At 47.0% G+C, this 21,293-nt stretch overlaps 1 protein-coding gene across 2 annotated transcripts in view; it reads left to right on the top strand.

Moving 5' to 3' along the window:
* LOC144724529 (corticotropin-releasing factor receptor 2-like) overlaps nucleotides 1-21,293 on the top strand; it is a 101,126-nt gene that overhangs the window by 33,821 nt on the left and 46,012 nt on the right. For both annotated transcript variants that reach the window (XM_078603753.1, XM_078603752.1), the window contains exon 2: nucleotides 13,263-13,350. In XM_078603753.1, the coding sequence (XP_078459879.1) occupies nucleotides 13,263-13,350 (88 nt within the window). The remainder of the gene's footprint in view (nucleotides 1-13,262; nucleotides 13,351-21,293) is intronic.

The raw sequence follows: 21,293 nt of genomic DNA, 5'->3' as shown, positions 1-21,293 counted from the left end.
GTCCACAAGCCCAACTCATCTCTGTTGCACTTCAAGGAGGTGCCATACCCTGACTTGCCAGGAGTAGGCGGTGCAGTAAATGTGGATTCCATCTGTTTGGGATAGTGTTGCCCCCTCGCACCCACGTGTTTCTCTGGGTGCTCCGATTTCCTCCCACATGTAAACACGTATTAATTGGCCACTAACACCTTAATATATAGAGGACCACAGAGCTTTGGGGGAATTTGGTGCCAGCTCCCGTTTGTCCATGGTCCCTCCTCGTGCATCTTGACTCATTCTCTCCCGTCGAGGGCGAGCGAATGCTGTGTGTATCAAAAACTTGAAATTGTGTGTTGCAGAGCAAAGTAACGACGTCGCCATGGGTGAGTGAGCAGTGAGTGCTGTGCCACCTCTGTTGGCGATTCTGAGCCAGTGGGATGGAATTCCACATTGTTCTAGTGGAGCGGGGGGGGGGTACAATCTGTGGTGGCGTTTGCCTAAGAAAACTCGGCAAAGGCTGAGGGCCCCGTGTAACTCAACGGGGTTGTGGCTCCATGAAAATAATATGGGTGCACCAAATATCAGCTCGATGTCAGATCCTAAGATAAAAACAAACATTACATTTCGTCATTCTAGTCGGTAAAGGCAGAGCCCATCTGCACTGGCCACACGTCTTGGAAGGGGTCGGAGTCCCCACACTTTTCCCCACCACACTCGACCAGCTGATCGAAAAACAGTCACTGTCATCATTCTAATGATACTATTATTCAAATAATTTTAATTGAAAGTCGCCTATTCACCTAATTACTTTGCTGCAACTGCGATACAGTCCAGTCGTGTATCTTTCTCATGATGTCACGTCTCTACTTTGGTCACGTGACGCACCCAACAATAATTCCTGCTTAAGGCCCTCCCAAAGGGCCCAGCACAGGGGTCGGTAACCAAAATAACAAGAAGTGACATTTCTGTCCGAATTCTGTGTAAAAAAAGAAAACTCTATTTCAAGAACCGCCAATGCACCGTGGTGAATACGCGACGGTGGTGGTCACTTAGTAAATAAAGTCGCGAAGCAGCGGTCCTTAAAGAACCGCGCGTGGTTCCTGAGTCGGCGGATTTGCCAACCCTTGGGCTAGCAACCAACCACCGCTGCCTTCACTCGGCTGCAATGTTTTTAGTTTTGAGCCGGATCTGGATGATGAAATACAACGAGATACCCGCAGCCCACTGGGTTATTAATCGCTTCCAATGCGATTCACAATAAATCATTTGACCCGCGCCTGCCAGCGTATCTCCACGAGCTCGGCACCGACTACATAATGAATTCGTCCACGGCGGCGCGCATGTGGAATGCAACTTATTTGTTTGCTACGCGCTGAACAATCTACAAGTGAACATTTAGGATTAAATTTCCGCCCCCACGTGCAAACAATGTTCTCTGCTTCCCTCCCCGCCCCTCCATTTCCCCCACCCCCCTGTTGTGTTACGTGATGGGAGGGGAGACACGAGGCATGGCGGTGTTGTTTTGACCTGCCCTCCGATGAATATTGTATGCGTTTGTAAGGGTACTTACTGTGCAGGTGTTACACGATTATCATCAACACGGTGTGTTGTTGCCAGTCATAAAACCCATTCAGATGCAATGTCTCAGAGCTATATGTTGTACACTTAACACTTATAGTGGTAAACGTGTGTTGGGTCGAGGGCACATTCGGGTTTTTTTTTCATGTTTATTGTTTGTTTGGAAATCATTTGTTACTCAAAGTCTATTTCTAGCGTCTCCGTGTGTTGAAATGAGCATTTGTGGCCAGCGATCATTTCCATTTATGGCCATCTGTGATTTTTTTTTGCACATCTCCGTGACAGGGAGAAATATATCCAGATAATGCTATTCATGTACTATTGTAAATGTTATAAATTTACCGTTTAAATTAAAATCGTATTTTCTTAATTACAAAAAAATATTTCAATTTAAGTTTAACTTTACCAAGATTGCGCTGCAATAGCAATTGTATGATCGGCACCTATTTTTGAGAAGATAACCATTACAGTAATTGGATTACTATCAGCCAATACTGACTGGTAATCTCAATATTAGTAATTTTGCTGAGTGATAAAATGTTCCCTTTACTCCGCATAATTCCGGTTGACCACAATGTTTTAACTTTCAATATTCACTTTCAAAAATTACAATAATTACCCCCGAAAACAATGAGGATTGGGCACGTTCGCAGCTTGGGTGACTGCATTATTTTCGAGCGTAAGTCTCACTCACCGAAACATTACGGTAACTACGTTTGTCTAATGATCCGTATTTGTTTTGGGATGGGGCCACGTGGTGGTAGTTTTATCGCAAAGTTATTTCCATTAACCCTCCACCACCTGACAGGATTGTCACGTCATACTCCAATTGAAATGTTTTGGCTTGGCTCTCCATTACACCGGTGTGCTGTACTAGTGACGAATCAGCATGTTCTGTTTACGTGACAACCCTTACTTGTTGGCTGTGACGGGTGGTGGTGGGTTTTAACGACACATTTTACGCGATCTAAACCCAAAAAACCTCTACGGATGATTGTCACGATCACAGTTATACTATTTATACGTGGCCAACGTGTTTAATAAATTGTGGCCAACAAAACTCCTCGTCGTCGATGGTTTAAGACTTATTTCTGTTGTCTTGAAGAATATGAAGGACAACACACTTGGGAAATAGATTAATTTGGCCTAATAAGAGCTCATCAACAAGCCATGCCCGCCTATGGGCTGCTATATTAACGCTCTGAGCGTTAGAGGTTCGGAGAACCACAACTGAGCCATGGCGCTTTTGTAAATTTCAGCGGCAGAATTGCGATTGGATTATGTTAATGGTTTATTAGACATTTGCATAACACGTGTTACCTTAATACGTTGAGCGTCACTGGCGTGATGGTCTAATGATTGCGAAAGGACTGCAATGGGGCATTTAGTGCACCGTCGCCGATGTGGCGTTCCAACTTGCAGGAGTGGTGCTTATGTTGGGGAGAGAAGAGTTGGCAGTGCAGGTCCAATGCGAGTTTCTTTTACATTGCGTATACCTATAGACCTATTGCTGACGTGAAAATAAAACTGCTTAGTCGAGTGGGAAAAGAGTTCTCTTCTTTTTTTAAACCAACTCGAGCTTTTGGCATGTTGCCGGCTGTGTTGAACAGATTATACACTCAGCTAATGGTAAGACAATAAAGCTAAACTGATGGGCGCCTGGATAAATTGAGGTACATTTAAGGTAATTATCATTCGCGAGCGTTGTCTGTTGTCTTGGCCAAGGCTACCCACTACCGTCCAATATTACTGCAACATTCCTTGTCTGATTAAGGAAGCGGGCTCTACACGTGTAATTTCCCCATATACTCCAGGACTGCCATTGTACATAAGCAGGGCCCAGTGTTAAATTGACCAACCGACCAGATCGGAAGGTTGCGAGTTCAAATAATTGTTGTAGATTGACAGCCCCCATCATCCCTCAGGGGGTCGTGAAAATGGATTCCACTTTTCTAAGGACGTCAACAGTGGCTTGACCCATCCCTGCAACAGGAATGTGGAATTGCAACCAATGGCTCAGGACAGTAAACGGAAGAAGAATCACCACCTTCAATGCTCATCTGAGCGAGAAACAAATTTAACTTTTGAATGCCCATTGAAGCAGGAGGCTGCTTAGCCTTGGCAACAGCAGGCACGGCATGCTCAACACGCCACCGATTTCCATAGCCCCGAGCCATAAAATATGACTCTGCACTCTCGCTAAACCCTAATCGAGGGGCCAACGTAGCAATCGATCCTGACTGAATCCGTGCCATGGCTCCCTGTGACTCGCCCCCATTCATTTGGTTATATATAGACCCTTTCGTAATCAAAAGGGTGTGTGCATCAGATTTAGCTCTGGCAAATCCCCACAAAACCAATGGCCGTTTCGGATAGAATACCTCAAGCAAATGCGCTCACCTACACCTATGAGAAATGGAGAGAGAGAGAGACCAAAATAACGCAGTTGTTTAATTTCGTTCATCTTTCCCCGTATAATGTGAATGAGATCTGCTCATATGCCGGCAGTGAGAACGGATTGAAGCTTTTCAGGACCACGAAGGATAATGCCGGTGTGGGGAGGCCTTCATTCAGCAGTTGAGAGAGTATGGCCAAATGATTATTGTGATGGATTGACCGTGATGCTTGGCGCACCTACGGTTAGCACGGTTGGCTAGGTGCGGTGCGAAAGAAGTCCGACGAACATACATGCGTCAAGCACTGCACCCACACTTTCTTCGACCAAGCCAGGCAAAGCCCATCTTAACCGGGAGGAATATAGGCGAGGTCAAAGATCGTGGGGCCTCACCAGAGGTTGCCCTGTGATGCTTCCATGGGAACACATTCCTGCTGCGGAGGGAGCTGGTAGGAACGTTGGGTGGCTCTGTCAATGGGCAGGGTCAACGGCGGCGTGGTGTATTCCGCAAATATGGGCGACTGTGAGGGCGGGCACAAGCCGGCGTGAGTAGGTTAAACGTTGAGTTTTATAAGGGCACCAGCCCCTTCCCACCCAGCCCCACCCCTCCCACCCCCCACCCAGCCCCTCCCCACCCACCCAGCCCCTCCCAGAGGTCGCAATCGGGTACCCGATACCCGTACCCTACCCGATACCCGTTTGCGACCCTGGTGCGGCCGTAACGGGTAAGGAATCAAACCCCGTTTGCGACCTCTGGCCCCTCCCCACCCTCCCCTCCCCACCCAGCCCCTCCCTTTCCACCCAGCCCCTCCACACCTTCTCCACCCAGCCCCACCCACCCCTCCCATATTTGGAATGCACGACGGACACAAGAATCCCCTGTGGGCTGGTGTAACCAGGAGGTTCCAACCAGTATATTCCACCTCTGGCTCAGAGGCTTTATCGGAGACGAACACCGCACCAAACCCGCCACAGCTCCAGACGTAACGGGAAATGCATGATAGCAAGCAGCGAGTGATTTAATTTCATATAGCGGCTATTCATGGCAACAGAATTCCACAACGCTGTAAATTAATAATATACAATGACCAAATCCCATGTGCGCTGTTGGATACGCACACACACCCACACAAAGCAAGCAAATGAAAACCCTACTTACCAAAGCGAAATCATAAAAAATGATGACGAGTTGTAGCGTGAGTCCACCCAAACGGGTATCTCACTTGTTAAATCCAGCGGTGGATTGATAATGGGCTGTGCATGTACACACCTGAGGACGGCTGCTTGCGTTGTGGCCGAAACGTCGTGAGAATTGTATTTTATTATGTTAATTTTTTTTCCCTTCTACGTGACTTTACCGAAAGAACCAAGAAGATGAATCCCTGCAGTCACGAAAGCTTTAAATCAAAATTTAACATGTACATATCGTTTACACCCTATGAGAATCTTGATTTGAAGCTTTCGTGACTGCAGGAATCCATATTCTTTGTTTCTTTCGGTAAAGTCACGTGGGTAGAAATAAAATAGAATGAATCACGACGTTTCGATCACAACACAAGCGACCGTCATCAGGCGGAACCGATACAGCAGGACAACTGCTGATTAAGATCTTTCTCCTAAATCAGCAGTTGTCCTGCTGTATCGGCTCCGCCTGATGACGGTCGTTTGTGTTACCCTATAAGAAGCTGATTTATTAATGCGGCGATAAATCCGCTGACCACCGGAGAAAACTCTAATTGTAAACAGTGTGGGTTCACTCTCCAACACACTGGTGCGCGTTTTGCTTACGTGACGAACCTTACTAATTGGCTGTGTCGAGTGGTGGCGGGTTTAACGACACATTTATATATTTACGCGATCTGACAAAAAAAACCTCTTATGTATAATACTGGTCGCGAAAGCCTAAACACCCTCCACTGCCCATTACTACCACGTGTTAAACACCCCCCACCCCCCATTACTACCACGTGTTAAACACCCTCTACTACCCCATTACTACCACGTGTTAAACACCCCCCACCCCCCATTACTACCACGTGTTAAACACCCTCCACTCCCCATTACTACCACGTGTTAAACACCCTCTACTACCCCATTACTACCACGTGTTAAACACCCCCCACCCCCCATTACTACCACGTGTTAAACACCCTCTACTACCCCATTACTACCACGTGTTAAACACCCTCTACTACCCCATTACTACCACGTGTTAAACACCCTCCACTGCCCATTACTACCACGTGTTAAACACCCTCTACTACCCCATTACTACCACGTGTTAAACACCCTCCACTCCCCATTACTACCACGTGTTAAACACCCTCTACTACCCCATTACTACCACGTGTTAAACACCCTCCACTCCCCATTACTACCACGTGTTAAACACCCTCTACTCCCCATTACTACCACGTGTTAAACACCCTCTACTCCCCATTACTACCACGTGTTAAACACCCTCTACTCCCCATTACTACCACGTGTTAAACACCCTCTACTCCCCATTACTACCACGTGTTAAACACCCTCTACTCCCCATTACTACCACGTGTTAAACACCCTCTACTCCCCATTACTACCACGTGTTAAACACCCTCTACTCCCCATTACTACCACGTGTTAAACACCCTCTACTCCCCATTACTACCACGTGTTAAACACCCTCTACTCCCCATTACTACCACGTGTTAAACACCCTCTACTCCCCATTACTACCACGTGTTAAACACCCTCCACTCCCCATTACTACCACGTGTTAAACACCCTCTACTCCCCATTACTACCACGTGTTAAACACCCTCTACTCCCCATTACTACCACGTGTTAAACACCCTCCACTCCCCATTACTACCACGTGTTAAACACCCTCCACTCCCCATTACTACCACGTGTTAAACACCCTCTACTCCCCATTACTACCACGTGTTAAACACCCTCCACTCCCCATTACTACAACGTGTTAAACACCCTCCACTCCCCATTACTACCACGTGTTAAACACCCTCCACTCTCCATTACTACCACGTGTTAAACACCCTCCACTCCCCATTACTACAACGTGTTAAACACCCTCCACTCCCCATTACTACCACGTGTTAAACACCCTCCACTCCCCATTACTACCACGTGTTAAACACCCTCCACTCCCCATTACTACAACGTGTTAAACACCCTCTACTCCCCATTACTACCACGTGTTAAACACCCTCCACTCCCCATTACTACAACGTGTTAAACACCCTCCACTCCCCATTACTACCACGTGTTAAACACCCTCCACTCCCCATTACTACCACGTGTTAAACACCCTCTACTCCCCATTACTACCACGTGTTAAACACCCTCCACTCCCCATTACTACCACGTGTTAAACACCCTCCACTCCCCATTACTACCACGTGTTAAACACCCTCTACTCCCCATTACTACCACGTGTTAAACACCCTCCACTCTCCATTACTACCACGTGTTAAACACCCTCTACTCCCCATTACTACCACGTGTTAAACACCCTCCACTCTCCATTACTACCACGTGTTAAACACCCTCTACTCCCCATTACTACCACGTGTTAAACACCCTCTACTCTCCATTACTACCACGTGTTAAACACCCTCTACTCCCCATTACTACCACGTGTTAAACACCCTCTACTCTCCATTACTACCACGTGTTAAACACCCTCTACTCCCCATTACTACCACGTGTTAAACACCCTCTACTCTCCATTACTACCACGTGTTAAACACCCTCTACTCCCCATTACTACCACGTGTTAAACACCCTCCACTCTCCATTACTACCACGTGTTAAACACCCTCTACTCCCCATTACTACCACGTGTTAAACACCCTCCACTCTCCATTACTACCACGTGTTAAACACCCTCTACTCCCCATTACTACCACGTGTTAAACACCCTCCACTCCCCATTACTACCACGTGTTAAACACCCTCCACTCTCCATTACTACCACGTGTTAAACACCCTCTACTCCCCATTACTACCACGTGTTAAACACCCTCTACTCCCCATTACTACCACGTGTTAAACACCCTCTACTCCCCATTACTACCACGTGTTAAACACCCTCCACTCTCCATTACTACCACGTGTTAAACACCCTCTACTCCCCATTACTACCACGTGTTAAACACCCCCCACTCCCCATTACTACAACGTGTTAAACACCCTCCACTCCCCATTACTACCACGTGTTAAACACCCTCCACTCCCCATTACTACCACGTGTTAAACACACTCTACTCCCCATTACTACCACGTGTTAAACACCCTCCACTCCCCATTACTACAACGTGTTAAACACCCTCCACTCCCCATTACTACAACGTGTTAAACACCCTCCACTCCCCATTACTACAACGTGTTAAACACCCTCCACTCCCCATTACTACCACGTGTTAAACACCCTCCACTCCCCATTACTACCACGTGTTAAACACACTCTACTCCCCATTACTACCACGTGTTAAACACCCTCCACTCCCCATTACTACCACGTGTTAAACACCCTCCACTCCCCATTACTACCACGTGTTAAACACCCTCCACTCCCCATTACTACCACGTGTTAAACACACTCTACTCCCCATTACTACCACGTGTTAAACACCCTCCACTCCCCATTACTACAACGTGTTAAACACCCTCCACTCCCCATTACTACAACGTGTTAAACACCCTCCACTCCCCATTACTACAACGTGTTAAACACCCTCCACTCCCCATTACTACCACGTGTTAAACACCCTCCACTCCCCATTACTACCACGTGTTAAACACACTCTACTCCCCATTACTACCACGTGTTAAACACCCTCCACTCCCCATTACTACAACGTGTTAAACACCCTCCACTCCCCATTACTACAACGTGTTAAACACCCTCCACTCCCCATTACTACAACGTGTTAAACACCCTCCACTCCCCATTACTACCACGTGTTAAACACCCTCCACTCCCCATTACTACCACGTGTTAAACACACTCTACTCCCCATTACTACCACGTGTTAAACACCCTCTACTCCCCATTACTACCACGTGGTAAACACCCTCCACTCCCCATTACTACCACGTGTTAAACACCCTCCACTCCTCATTACTACCACGTGTTAAACACCCTCCACTCTCCATTACTACCACGTGTTAAACACCCTCCACTCTCCATTACTACCACGTGTTAAACACCCTCTACTACCCCATTACTACCACGTGTTAAACACCCTCTACTCCCCATTACTACCACGTGTTAAACACCCTCCACTCCCCATTACTACCACGTGTTAAACACCCTCCACTCCCCATTACTACCACGTGTTAAACACCCTCCACTCCCCATTACTACCACGTGTTAAACACCCTCCACTCCCCATTACTACCACGTGTTAAACACCCTCCACTCCCCATTACTACCACGTGTTAAACACCCTCCACTCCCCATTACTACCACGTGTTAAACACACTCTACTCCCCATTACTACCACGTGTTAAACACCCTCCACTGCCCATTACTACCACGTGTTAAACACCCTCCACTCCCCATTACTACCACGTGTTAAACACCCTCCACTCCCCATTACTACCACGTGTTAAACACACTCTACTCCCCATTACTACCACGTGTTAAACACCCTCCACTCCCCATTACTACCACGTGTTAAACACCCTCCACTCCCCATTACTACCACGTGTTAAACACCCTCTACTCCCCATTACTACCACGTGGTAAACACCCTCTACTCCCCATTACTACCACGTGTTAAACACCCTCCACTCCCCATTACTACCACGTGTTAAACACCCTCCACTCCCCATTACTACCACGTGTTAAACACCCTCCACTCCCCATTACTACCACGTGTTAAACACCCTCCACTCCCCATTACTACCACGTGTTAAACACCCTCCACTCCCCATTACTACCACGTGTTAAACACACTCTACTCCCCATTACTACCACGTGTTAAACACCCTCCACTCTCCATTACTACCACGTGTTAAACACCCTCCACTCCCCATTACTACCACGTGTTAAACACCCTCCACTCCCCATTACTACCACGTGTTAAACACCCTCCACTCCCCATTACTACCACGTGTTAAACACCCTCCACTCCCCATTACTACCACGTGTTAAACACACTCTACTCCCCATTACTACCACGTGTTAAACACCCTCTACTCCCCATTACTACCACGTGTTAAACACCCTCCACTCCCCATTACTACCACGTGTTAAACACCCTCCACTCTCCATTACTACCACGTGTTAAACACCCTCCACTCCCCATTACTACCACGTGTTAAACACCCTCCACTCCCCATTACTACCACGTGTTAAACACCCTCCACTCTCCATTACTACCACGTGTTAAACACCCTCTACTACCCCATTACTACCACGTGTTAAACACCCTCTACTCCCCATTACTACCACGTGTTAAACACCCTCTACTCCCCATTACTACCACGTGTTAAACACCCTCCACTCCCCATTACTACCACGTGTTAAACACCCTCCACTCTCCATTACTACCACGTGTTAAACACCCTCCACTCTCCATTACTACCACGTGTTAAACACCCTCTACTACCCCATTACTACCACGTGTTAAACACCCTCCACTCCCCATTACTACCACGTGTTAAACACCCTCTACTCCCCATTACTACCACGTGTTAAACACCCTCCACTCTCCATTACTACCACGTGTTAAACACCCTCCACTCCCCATTACTACCACGTGTTAAACACCCTCCACTCCCCATTACTACCACGTGTTAAACACCCTCCACTCCCCATTACTACCACGTGTTAAACACCCTCTACTACCCCATTACTACCACGTGTTAAACACCCTCCACTCCCCATTACTACCACGTGTTAAACACCCTCTACTACCCCATTACTACCACGTGTTAAACACCCTCCACTCCCCATTACTACCACGTGTTAAACACCCTCCACTCCCCATTACTACCACGTGTTAAACACCCTCCACTCCCCATTACTACCACGTGTTAAACACCCTCCACTCCCCATTACTACCACGTGTTAAACACCCTCCACTCCCCATTACTACCACGTGTTAAACACCCTCTACTCCCCATTACTACCACGTGTTAAACACCCTCCACTCTCCATTACTACCACGTGTTAAACACCCTCCACTCCCCATTACTACCACGTGTTAAACACCCTCCACTCCCCATTACTACCACGTGTTAAACACCCTCCACTCCCCATTACTACCACGTGTTAAACACCCTCCACTCTCCATTACTACCACGTGTTAAACACCCTCCACTCCTCATTACTACCACGTGTTAAACACCCTCCACTCTCCATTACTACCACGTGTTAAACACCCTCCACTCCCCATTACTACCACGTGTTAAACACCCTCCACTCCCCATTACTACCACGTGTTAAACACCCTCTACTCCCCATTACTACCACGTGTTAAACACCCTCTACTACCCCATTACTACCACGTGTTAAACACCCTCTACTCCCCATTACTACCACGTGTTAAACACCCTCTACTCCCCATTACTACCACGTGTTAAACACCCTCTACTCCCCCATTGCCCCATTGTACAATTTCACCCAACACAAGTCGGGCCCAGGGCCAGATTAACGCAGCAGGGGCTATAGGGGCTTGACCCTTGAGCCCCCATCCCCCCCCCCAAAGCACCAACATATATACAGCACTGCTTTATAATGGTTGGAAGGCAATGCAGTAGCACTAATTCCACAGTAAAATTCGGTCGTTAAAGCAGCAGCATCACTATGCGTACCGCTGCCGGTCATGTTCCGACATGAAATTAGTTTTGTTCATTTTAATGTTGATCACGCTTTGCAATGCGTACATAACATAAAAAAACAGTGCTGAAGCAACCAAAACACTTAATCACATTCGTCTTAAAATGTAAAACGTAACAGTAGGTGACGTTTCAAACGATTCCTCTTCTTAATATCCAATTTGACACGGTATCATTTTATGGGGTTTTTTTGTTGTTTGCGCTTGTGAAATCGCTGCCAACTCAGTCACCAAATCATTCGTGAGGTAACCACGGCAAAATAACAATGGGGCATTTGGCATGGGTGGCGGTAAACTCCGAGTGGCTCGCAAACGGAAGGTTGCGAGTTCAAATCCTGGTTGGAGTTTGGCTTAGCCCATCATCCCTCCCTGAGTTGATACAATAACTGCGACTTTGTGGGGAAGTAAATTCACCACACCGTACCAAGTGCCATCATAACCAGGAGCTGAGCGCCGCCTCAGTGTTCATTGTACAAATTGGAGCCCCCAAAATTCTAATTTCCCTCCTCTAAGTAAATTTGACCCGAACCTCAGAACCGGTTAAGAGACTACGTGCTACTGATGTGAGCCCCTTTCAGATGCGCTTCTGCGGCCGTCTGGAACGCTCTTCCTTCAGATATCAGGAAGTCACTAGAGTTATGCACTTTTAAATAATCTAGGTTGAAAACGTATTTCTTTAGAATTGCTATTCGTGTTTAGTTTGTCCTTCCCGCCACACCGCCGATTAGCACGGCTGGCTATGTAAGGTTCGAAAGAGGTTCAACACACGTACAGGTCTTGGCTGCTCCCAGAGATGCCAGTCTTCATATCGATGCCGCCGTGTGCGCACTCCTGTATGAATGTTGCACTTCTTTCGCACCGTTCGTAGCCAACCGTGCCCATCGAAGGTGCGTTAACACCCACCTCCGTCTTGAGCCCTGCCAGCCAAACATCCCCTATGATACTGGTAGGAACCTCCTGGTTACACCAGCCCACAGGGGATTATTGTGGGGTTGGTTGGAGAGGGGAGGGTGGGGAGGGGCTGGGTGGGGAGGGTGGGGAGGGGCTGGGTGGGGAGGGTGGGGAGGGTGGGGCTGGGTGGGGGGTGGGAGGGGTGGGGCTGGGTGGAGATGGGCTGGTCACCCCGTGGTGCCCTTATAAAACTCAACGTTTAACCTACTCACGCCGGCTTGTGCCCGCCCTCACAGTCGGCCATATTTGCGGAATACACCACGCCGCCGTTGACCCTGGCCATTGACCGAGCAACCCAACGTTCCTACCAGCTCCCTCCGCAGGAATGTGTTAAGACCATTGGCATATCCAGGGAGTGGCAATTCCCAACGCCTCTGCTCTTTGAATTTAGATTGTTGTCCTTCCCCCGCACCCCCGATTATCACGCTTTGCTACGTACGGTGCGAAAGAAGTTCAACACACATGGTCAAGTGAACCCAGCTGACGCAACCTGTTTCCTGGGCGGCTAGATGCTGTTCGTGCTTCTGCTGGTCGCCTCGAGCACGGTGTGCTCAGAACGCCTGCTGTGCGACGGAGAGGAGCAAGCCAACTTCACAGGTGAGGGCCCAGCGAACAACACACACCTGATTCTAGATTTGAAGCTTTCGTGACTGCAAGGATTCATACTCTTAGTTCTTTCGGTAAAGTCACGTAGGTAAAAAATGAAATTAAAATTAATAAAAAATAAAAAAAAATTATAATAATCACGACGTTTCGGAGGCAACACACCTGATGACGGAGACCTGTGTTGCCTCCGAAACGTCGTGGTTTTTTATTTTTATTTTTTTATTGTTTTATTTTTATTAATTTTAATTTCATTTTTTACCTACGTGACTTTACCGAAAGAACTAAGAGTATGAACACACACCTGCGTCTTCCGCCGCCGCCGCTGCTCCTGCCCTATAAACTTTCCGTTTAGTGTTAAACGTACATGGCTCGCTGGACAAAACAAATGTTTCTAACACAGCTGCTGAGCGCAGGCCCAAAGCATCAAACGGTCAAGGCAACAAATAGCACCGTCACAGTTGTTTGTCGTAGATGAGAGAGTGTAACACGCCCCCTGCATTGGTGCAAGGTTATGAGAGCCTGGGAAAAGAGAAGACGGTTGGGGGAATTCCAAATTTGTTGGAGGAAAACTGTTGGGAAGAAAACAAAGGGAACAATGTGCGGATAACTACGGCGTTTGACGAAGGCGTATCTTGCGCTCATTGATTTGGCTATTGCTACAGTATTGTATGAATGTTGAACTTCTTTCGCACCGTACGCAGCCAAACCGTGCTCATCGGAGGTATTATCTCCCTAAGCCATCCAACCGCCTCGCACAGCATTGCAGTATGGTACTCTGCGTTCTATTGTTAGTTCTCTTTTACTTCGCTATGCCTTCCTGGGTAAATTGACGTTTGGCGGAGTCAGTGTGCATCAGAACGGCTTGTCTTGGTAAGTCGTTCCGATGCATTGACGCAATGTGCTCTCCCATTGTTGGTCTGTCAGGCTTTATACAAGGGGGATGTGCACACCGCAAGGGTAGCCGTGTAGCGCAATTGTCATTGCATTTGCCGCTGTGCCAACTCGTTCCAGCAAACATGGTTTAATTCGAGCTACCGCTGGCGGATAATATATTGTGTGTGTGTGTGAAAACTACTGAAAGCATTTCTGTGTATTCTAATTTCGATGCTCAACAATCTCGAACATCATTTGCAAGTGGAGGCTATTGTACGATCGTGACATTGTGAATCTGATAGTCTGAGCCAGGTCACCTATCGCCGCACAAAAACAAATCTGTTTTTCAACTTAATTCGATCAAGCCAAGGCCACGTGGATTAATTTGACAGATGTCAAAGTCAAAAGTGTCCCCCTGCTCAAATGAATATCCAGACGGTACATGCTTCTCATTCGGGCCCTAATCAATGTATCGACATTCCCAATTCCTGATGCCAGAGCTGGGCCATCCAAAATATAACCATTGTCATCGTAAAGTCACGTAGAAGGGAAATAATAAAATAATAAAATAATAAAATATAATAAACATTCTCACGACGTTTCGACTGCAACACAAGCAATCATCATCAGGTGTGAAATCCACAGCAAGAAAGTTTGAAAAAAGGAAAAACCGCCACTTTTTTCCAATTTTCTTGCTGTGGCTTTCACTCCTGATGATGATTGCTTGTGTTGCAGTCGAAACGTCGTGAGAATTTTATTGTTTTATATTTATATTATTTTATTATTTCCCTTCTACGTGACTTTACCGAAAGAACCAAGAAGATGCATCCCTGCAGTCACGAAAGCTTTAAATCGAAATTGAATTGTCATCGTAGTTTGTCCGTTGTGAATAGGAGTTCACTTCGAGCGCTGCATACAATGCAATGTCCATGCTATGGATTGACTCAGGGCTGGCATGTGAATTTGGAATTTGCAGCACTGCCTCAGGGTGGGTTAGCAAAGAGGTTGGCATAATCCCAAACACATCTGAGCAGAAATCCACTTTGACTTTCATCTAGCTTCTGTCATTTAATATGATGTATGGCTGTGTATTTAGAATCAAAATCCTATGTTATACTTATTTAAATTACTGCTCCAGCTGCCAATGCAATGTTGATCTGCATACAACGTTTTCCTTGTTGATGTTGGCTTGTTATCCATGCTTCAACAATACATGTTTTAGATAAACCAAGTTTTGGTCCGTTGAATATTAAAACACAGCTGCCAATTATGTGAACGCTTAATGCCGTAACAACGAATTAAAGCTTGCCATGCTCTGCTCATCGTTCTGCGTGCGTAATTTCAGCACGCAGAGAACTTGCTAAGTAGAAAATCTGTACCCGTGTGTATCCAAATTAAGCTGTGCACAGCACATTAAATAAGGTCACTTGTGTATTTTTGAGGGAACATTACTTATTGATTTCTGGCACTTAAATATTGGCCCCGATGCGAACGTACTGCGGCCTATTCCTTCTCAATGTCAAATGGACTCGAACATCGATGCGCAAATGGCGTCTGTTCAGATGGAAATGCGCGTAAAATATTGCATTGCCTTTATTCCTCCAATTTCCTTTCAAACATTAGACGCAATTCATCACGTTTACTTTGCGGCATCGATAAAACGAACTTTCCATTATTTAGTCGCCAAAGGATGACGTTATACAGCGTTGCATCCTGCAGAGCCGATGCATCGGGAGTTCGTTTTTTGCTGTGTGCCCTTCCATGCGAGCGGAGCTGACGAGACGACACTGTGTGTTGTTCGAGCTCTTTACTCGCGAGTTGAAGGTTGCAATTGCAAATCCTCGTTTAGGGTTGACTCGACAAATCGTCTTTCACATACTCAGCAGCGTGAGCGTCACACCTTAGAGGAAATGAACGGTGGTCGTCACCTGGAGAGACTTTCCCCTGCCGCAGAAATGTGGAAGTCCCATCGCTCACGCAAGGCTGTAAACAGGAGCTGAGCCCTGCCTCAATGGTGCTTTGAGCAAGAAATCACTTTGACGTTTGAGCAGAATATTAATTTACGTCATGATAAAAAAAAGTGTTTTCTAAAAAGAATGCTTTAAAAAGGGAAATATGCAATTCACACGTCGTACAATCAACATCCCCGCCACAGGAATGTGGAATTGCAACCAATGGCTCAGGACGATAAACAAGAGATGAGCACTGCCGACAATGCTCATTTGAGCAAAACACACTTTGACGTTTGAGCAGAAAAGCAATTCCTGTAACCATTGATCACAAAAAAAAATACCGCTTCATGGGAAGGTCAAAACTGCTTGACCTGTAGAAAAACTGTCCCCTGCCAAAGTGAATGTGGAATTTCTACCAAAGTTTCGATTTAAAGCTTTCGTGACTGCAGGGATTCATCTTCTTGGTTCTTTCGGTAAAGTCACGTAGAATGGAAATAATAAAATAATAAACATAAAACATATTAACGTCGTGAGAATTATTTTATTATGTTTTATTTTTATTATTTTATTATTTCCATTCTACGTGATTCTACCAAAGTCTCAAGGCCACCGGGAGCCACACGCAGGGCCCCCCCTGCTCCCGCCCAGAGGCTCGCTTGAGCGTGGAGGCACTTCGACCTCTTGAGCTGCTTTCATTAACGTCGATTTGTGCAATTAAGCGGTAATTGAGCGCCCATCGCGTAACGAGTACGTCTCGTCGGCGTCCAATCGGGAGAAAAAAACGGCGAGTGACCGGCGCGCGCTGATGGTGCAGCCTGAGCGATGGCGACGGGCGGGGGGGGAGACCCGGGAGCTCAGTTTCCCAGGGTGAGTCACTCTCCGGGCCCGCTTTGGGAACGGTGAGGATGATAAATCTCGGGTACGGGAGCTCTGCTCACCCGGTATCACCACCCCCCCCTTCCCCCCGGCGGGGAGCGTTGGCAGTGACACACGCGCAGGCCTTGATTCCCGAAAGGTCGTATGCGCGCCTCCCGCGAGGGTGCCATCGAGCAGCCGATACGCGATGGCGCAAGGCACCGTTCCCATTTTGGTGGGGTTTTAAAGGCAACTTCGCAAATCTTTTGCTTCCACTCACAACAGTGTTTCCAACCACAAAATGTCAACCAGGTCAGTTCTTGGCTGTAATTTGTACGGCGCTAAGGAATTAGAAGTATCAGTCGGTAAAGGAAAACGGTAGAGTTGCAGCCCTGCAATTTCTTACTCGTGCCACTGCTAGCGAAAGGGCTTCCACGAGAGAAAGCTCTCGAGAGGTGCGCATATTTATATTTTGGTCGACACTTTCATTCCAGCCAGACGTTTTGGAAGAAATCAGAGTGCCCACACTATACTCCACCATACGCGACCTTGCTGAGGTCGCATTATCAGTGTTCCCATGTACACCGCTAAGCGGACAGAGGCGGGGGGGGGGGGAGATAGGACATTGCCCAATGTTTCAACTGTTACAAATCAAACCAGGGACCTCAGGATTGCAAGTCCAGTGTGCTAACATTTACATCAGGCCGGCACCCCTGCAGTATCAAGAGCAGTGGTTGTGTTCGTGGCGACACTGGTTCCAGCTGCATGTCAGGTCCATGCCAAATAGTCTCTGTTTAACAAGCATGGTGCAGTGTTTCTCTTCATTGGCAGTCCTGGAAAATCCACTTTCCCATTGTGGGAACCATCAAAGTAATTCGAGTGCGTGACTCGCATTTGGAAGGTCTCAAATCCAAACTCATTAGCTGTCAAAAGATTGTAAAAAATAAGCATCACATTTTGGGAATATATTTCGCAATACACAAAGGTGTTCATTTCATGCAGAAAAGCTCATTGCCCTGTGCGTTATAAAATACCATCAGTTCGGAAGAACTGCATTGTGGTCATGTTTCTGTTTTTGATGGGTTTTCCCATCATTATCAGACTTTAACTCTTTGGGTAGTTGACAGGTGTATTCCTAATATGAGATTGGCTCCAGTCATATGAATGTAGAGCTGTCACCACTGGCCCAGGTCCACGAACAGATGTATACTACGTCATGCTCAATTCAATAGTGAATGCTTACATCTTTTACCTTCTTTAAATACTTCCTTATCTTATTCCCTATTGCATTCCAATTTGGCTCTCTTCGTCATGTCACGAGACAAATAGTCACCTCGGAATTTCCACAGAGCATTGAATCACTCCGCATTCGAGAATGATCCGCAGAAGATGAAATCACAGAACTACCCTGAGATTCCTTCAAGTGACAGGTTATCCACTGCAGGTGCGCTACGCTCTCTTGCAGGCCCTGCGATAGAGAGAGAGGTTTGTCACGTGTCAATCAAACTCATTTTACTTTCAAATCGAGCGGGATTTTCAGCAAATTAAGTGAAATAATAAATGCAATGAGATGAGCTATTAGCAACTGGATGTAGAATATTGCCTTGCTACACTGGAGAGCCCAGTTTGATCACAGATTACTGAAGCCCAGAGTTGATTCCAGGATATCAGCAGTACCGGATCAGTGCCTAACCCCCTAAGCCACCTCGTCTGTCGTTTTTTTTTTACCTTCTTAAAATTATACACTTGGACCAGAGGCTTCCAGTGCATGCTATCTGCTGTCCATTTAACACCCAGAAGTCACGCCTCAGCAAGAGCGTGTTGTCGCCCTTAGCATTTTCCGGGTTAAATAAGGGCACAAGCCGCCACTAGCTACAACATCCAGTGCCACGCGGTATGGAATCTGCGTGATTTTCGAGCATATCCCCATCTGTTGTTTGCACGAGCCATAACGTTTAGAGCCGCCGCATGCATATAGATTCTGCTCGTTCATTTCATTACGCTGAATGTACAGCTCACTTTGCGCATGCGGTGGCAAAACGGTCCGTCTTGTGTTTTGCATTGAAGCGCAATGATAATTACTTGACCGTGGCATAATAAACAAGGGAGAAAATTATGCACATGCATGGATTCCGTCATAGAACCACGTCCACCAACACCACCAACACTACCTCCACCACCACCTCCACCACCACCACCTCTACCAGCACCACCTCCACCACCACCACCACCAACACCACCACCTCCACCACCTCTACCGCCACCACCACCACCTCTACCACCACCAACACCTCTACCACCACCAACACCACCACCACTACCTCTACCACGTCCACCAACACCACCACCTCCACCACCACCTCCACCACCACCACTACCTCTACCAGCACCACCTCCACCAGCACCACCTCCACCACTACCACCACCAACACCACCTCCACCACTACCTCTACCGCCACCACCACCACCTCTACCACCACCAACACCACCACCTCTACCACTACCTCCACCACCACCTCTACCAGCACCACCTCCACCACCACCACCACCACCACCACCTCCACCACCTCCACCAGCACCACCTCCACCACTACCACCACCAACACCACCACCACCACTTCTACCACCACCACCACAAACACCACCACCACCTCTACTACCACCACAAACACCACCAATACCTCTACCACCTCCACCACGGTATACGAATACATATAACATGCCATGACGCACGGACCGGAAACACGGACATCCAACAAAGAAAATGAAAAGACGTGCAAAATATGTTTCAAAGAATCTTGCAGAAGGGTGTGCTTAGAATTACGTTGAGATACAGAATGAGGAGCACGTGGATCAGGGGGGGGAGCAGGGCAGGTCGCTAGATGTGGGACGATGGGGAAAATTGCGGCAACAGTCATCTCCTTCGGCTGGCTGCCCTAAGCCATTGATGGGAATTCCACATTATTTTGATTGATGATCCATTGACCCTGGCAGCAGTCTCATTATCGTCATCACGATCCGTGGGCAGATGGGCCGTAGGTGTCCACTGCACATTACGTCATTTGTTTCAACTTTCTTCTGTTTTGTACCAATATGCTCAAGTGGTGGCCACATCTTCCTGGCACCAATCCCTTTCTATACCCTTTGGTTCTTTCGGCAAAGTCACGTAGGTATAAAATAAAATAAATCACGACATTTCGGGCGCAACACAAGCATCCGTCATCAGGTGGGAAAGCATGGTCTGCTGCTGAGGCAGACTGTTTCAAAAGGTTTGAAATGGGTGTAGCCCAAGGGTCATAAAGAAGTGGCCGGGGCTAGTGATGTTAATGTGAGAAATTAGCATGTAACTGTAGAAAACAAGGAGAAGATCGGCCTCCTCCACGAGGGAGTGCAACCCAACGGGTGTAATCCGAACATCACGCTAATCTCTCACATTAACATAGCCACTTCCATGCCCTCTAGTTTCTCACATTAACATGGTGCTAATCCCTCACATTGACATAGCCACTTCCGTGCCCTCTAGTTTCTCACATTAACATCATGCTAATCTCTCACATTAACATCATGCTAATCTCTCACATTAACATCACTAGCCCCGGTCACTTCTTTATGACCCTTGGGCTACACCCATTTCAAACCTTTTAAAACAGTTTGCCTCAACAGCAGACCATGCTGTCCCACCTGATGATGGACGCTTGTGTTGCCCCCGAAACGTCGTGATTTATCTTATTTTATACCTACGTGACTTTACCGAAAAAAACCAAAGACTATGGATTCCTGCAGTGACGAAAGCTTCAAATCAATCTCTTTCTGTCGTCGTCGTTGTCAAGCCATTCTCTGAGCTCTTCCTCTCTTTCCGGTTCCTTCCATTTTTCCGAACAGCACACTTTTTGATTTTCCTGTTGTTGTCCATCCTACATACGTGTCCAAATATAGTGCCAGTTTCCTTCTCGCCACTGCCTGCATCATCAGGTCGTCGTCTTCTTCTGTGTGCAACCTTTTTCTTAACTCTACGTTGGTCACTCTTTGGGTGCAACAGTCTCTCTATTAGATCATATTTCCAATGACCCTACGTTTGAGCAGCAATTTGTGTATGTTTGCAAATGATGTCCATGAATCTCCATGCGTGTGCCCTTCTATAATCAATAAACCAGATTGCATTTGGAGTGCAATAAAAAAAGTTATAAAAGTCTTCTTAATGGGATATGTTTGTTAATATGTATGTGAATGTGTGCGTGTAATGTTAGCGTTTTG

The sequence above is a fragment of the Lampetra planeri genome, chromosome 21 (genome assembly GCF_965212315.1).
Source record: "Lampetra planeri chromosome 21, kcLamPlan1.2.h2, whole genome shotgun sequence".
NCBI lineage: Eukaryota > Metazoa > Chordata > Hyperoartia > Petromyzontiformes > Petromyzontidae > Lampetra > Lampetra planeri.
This window is presented reverse-complemented; position numbering and strand designations above follow the sequence as displayed.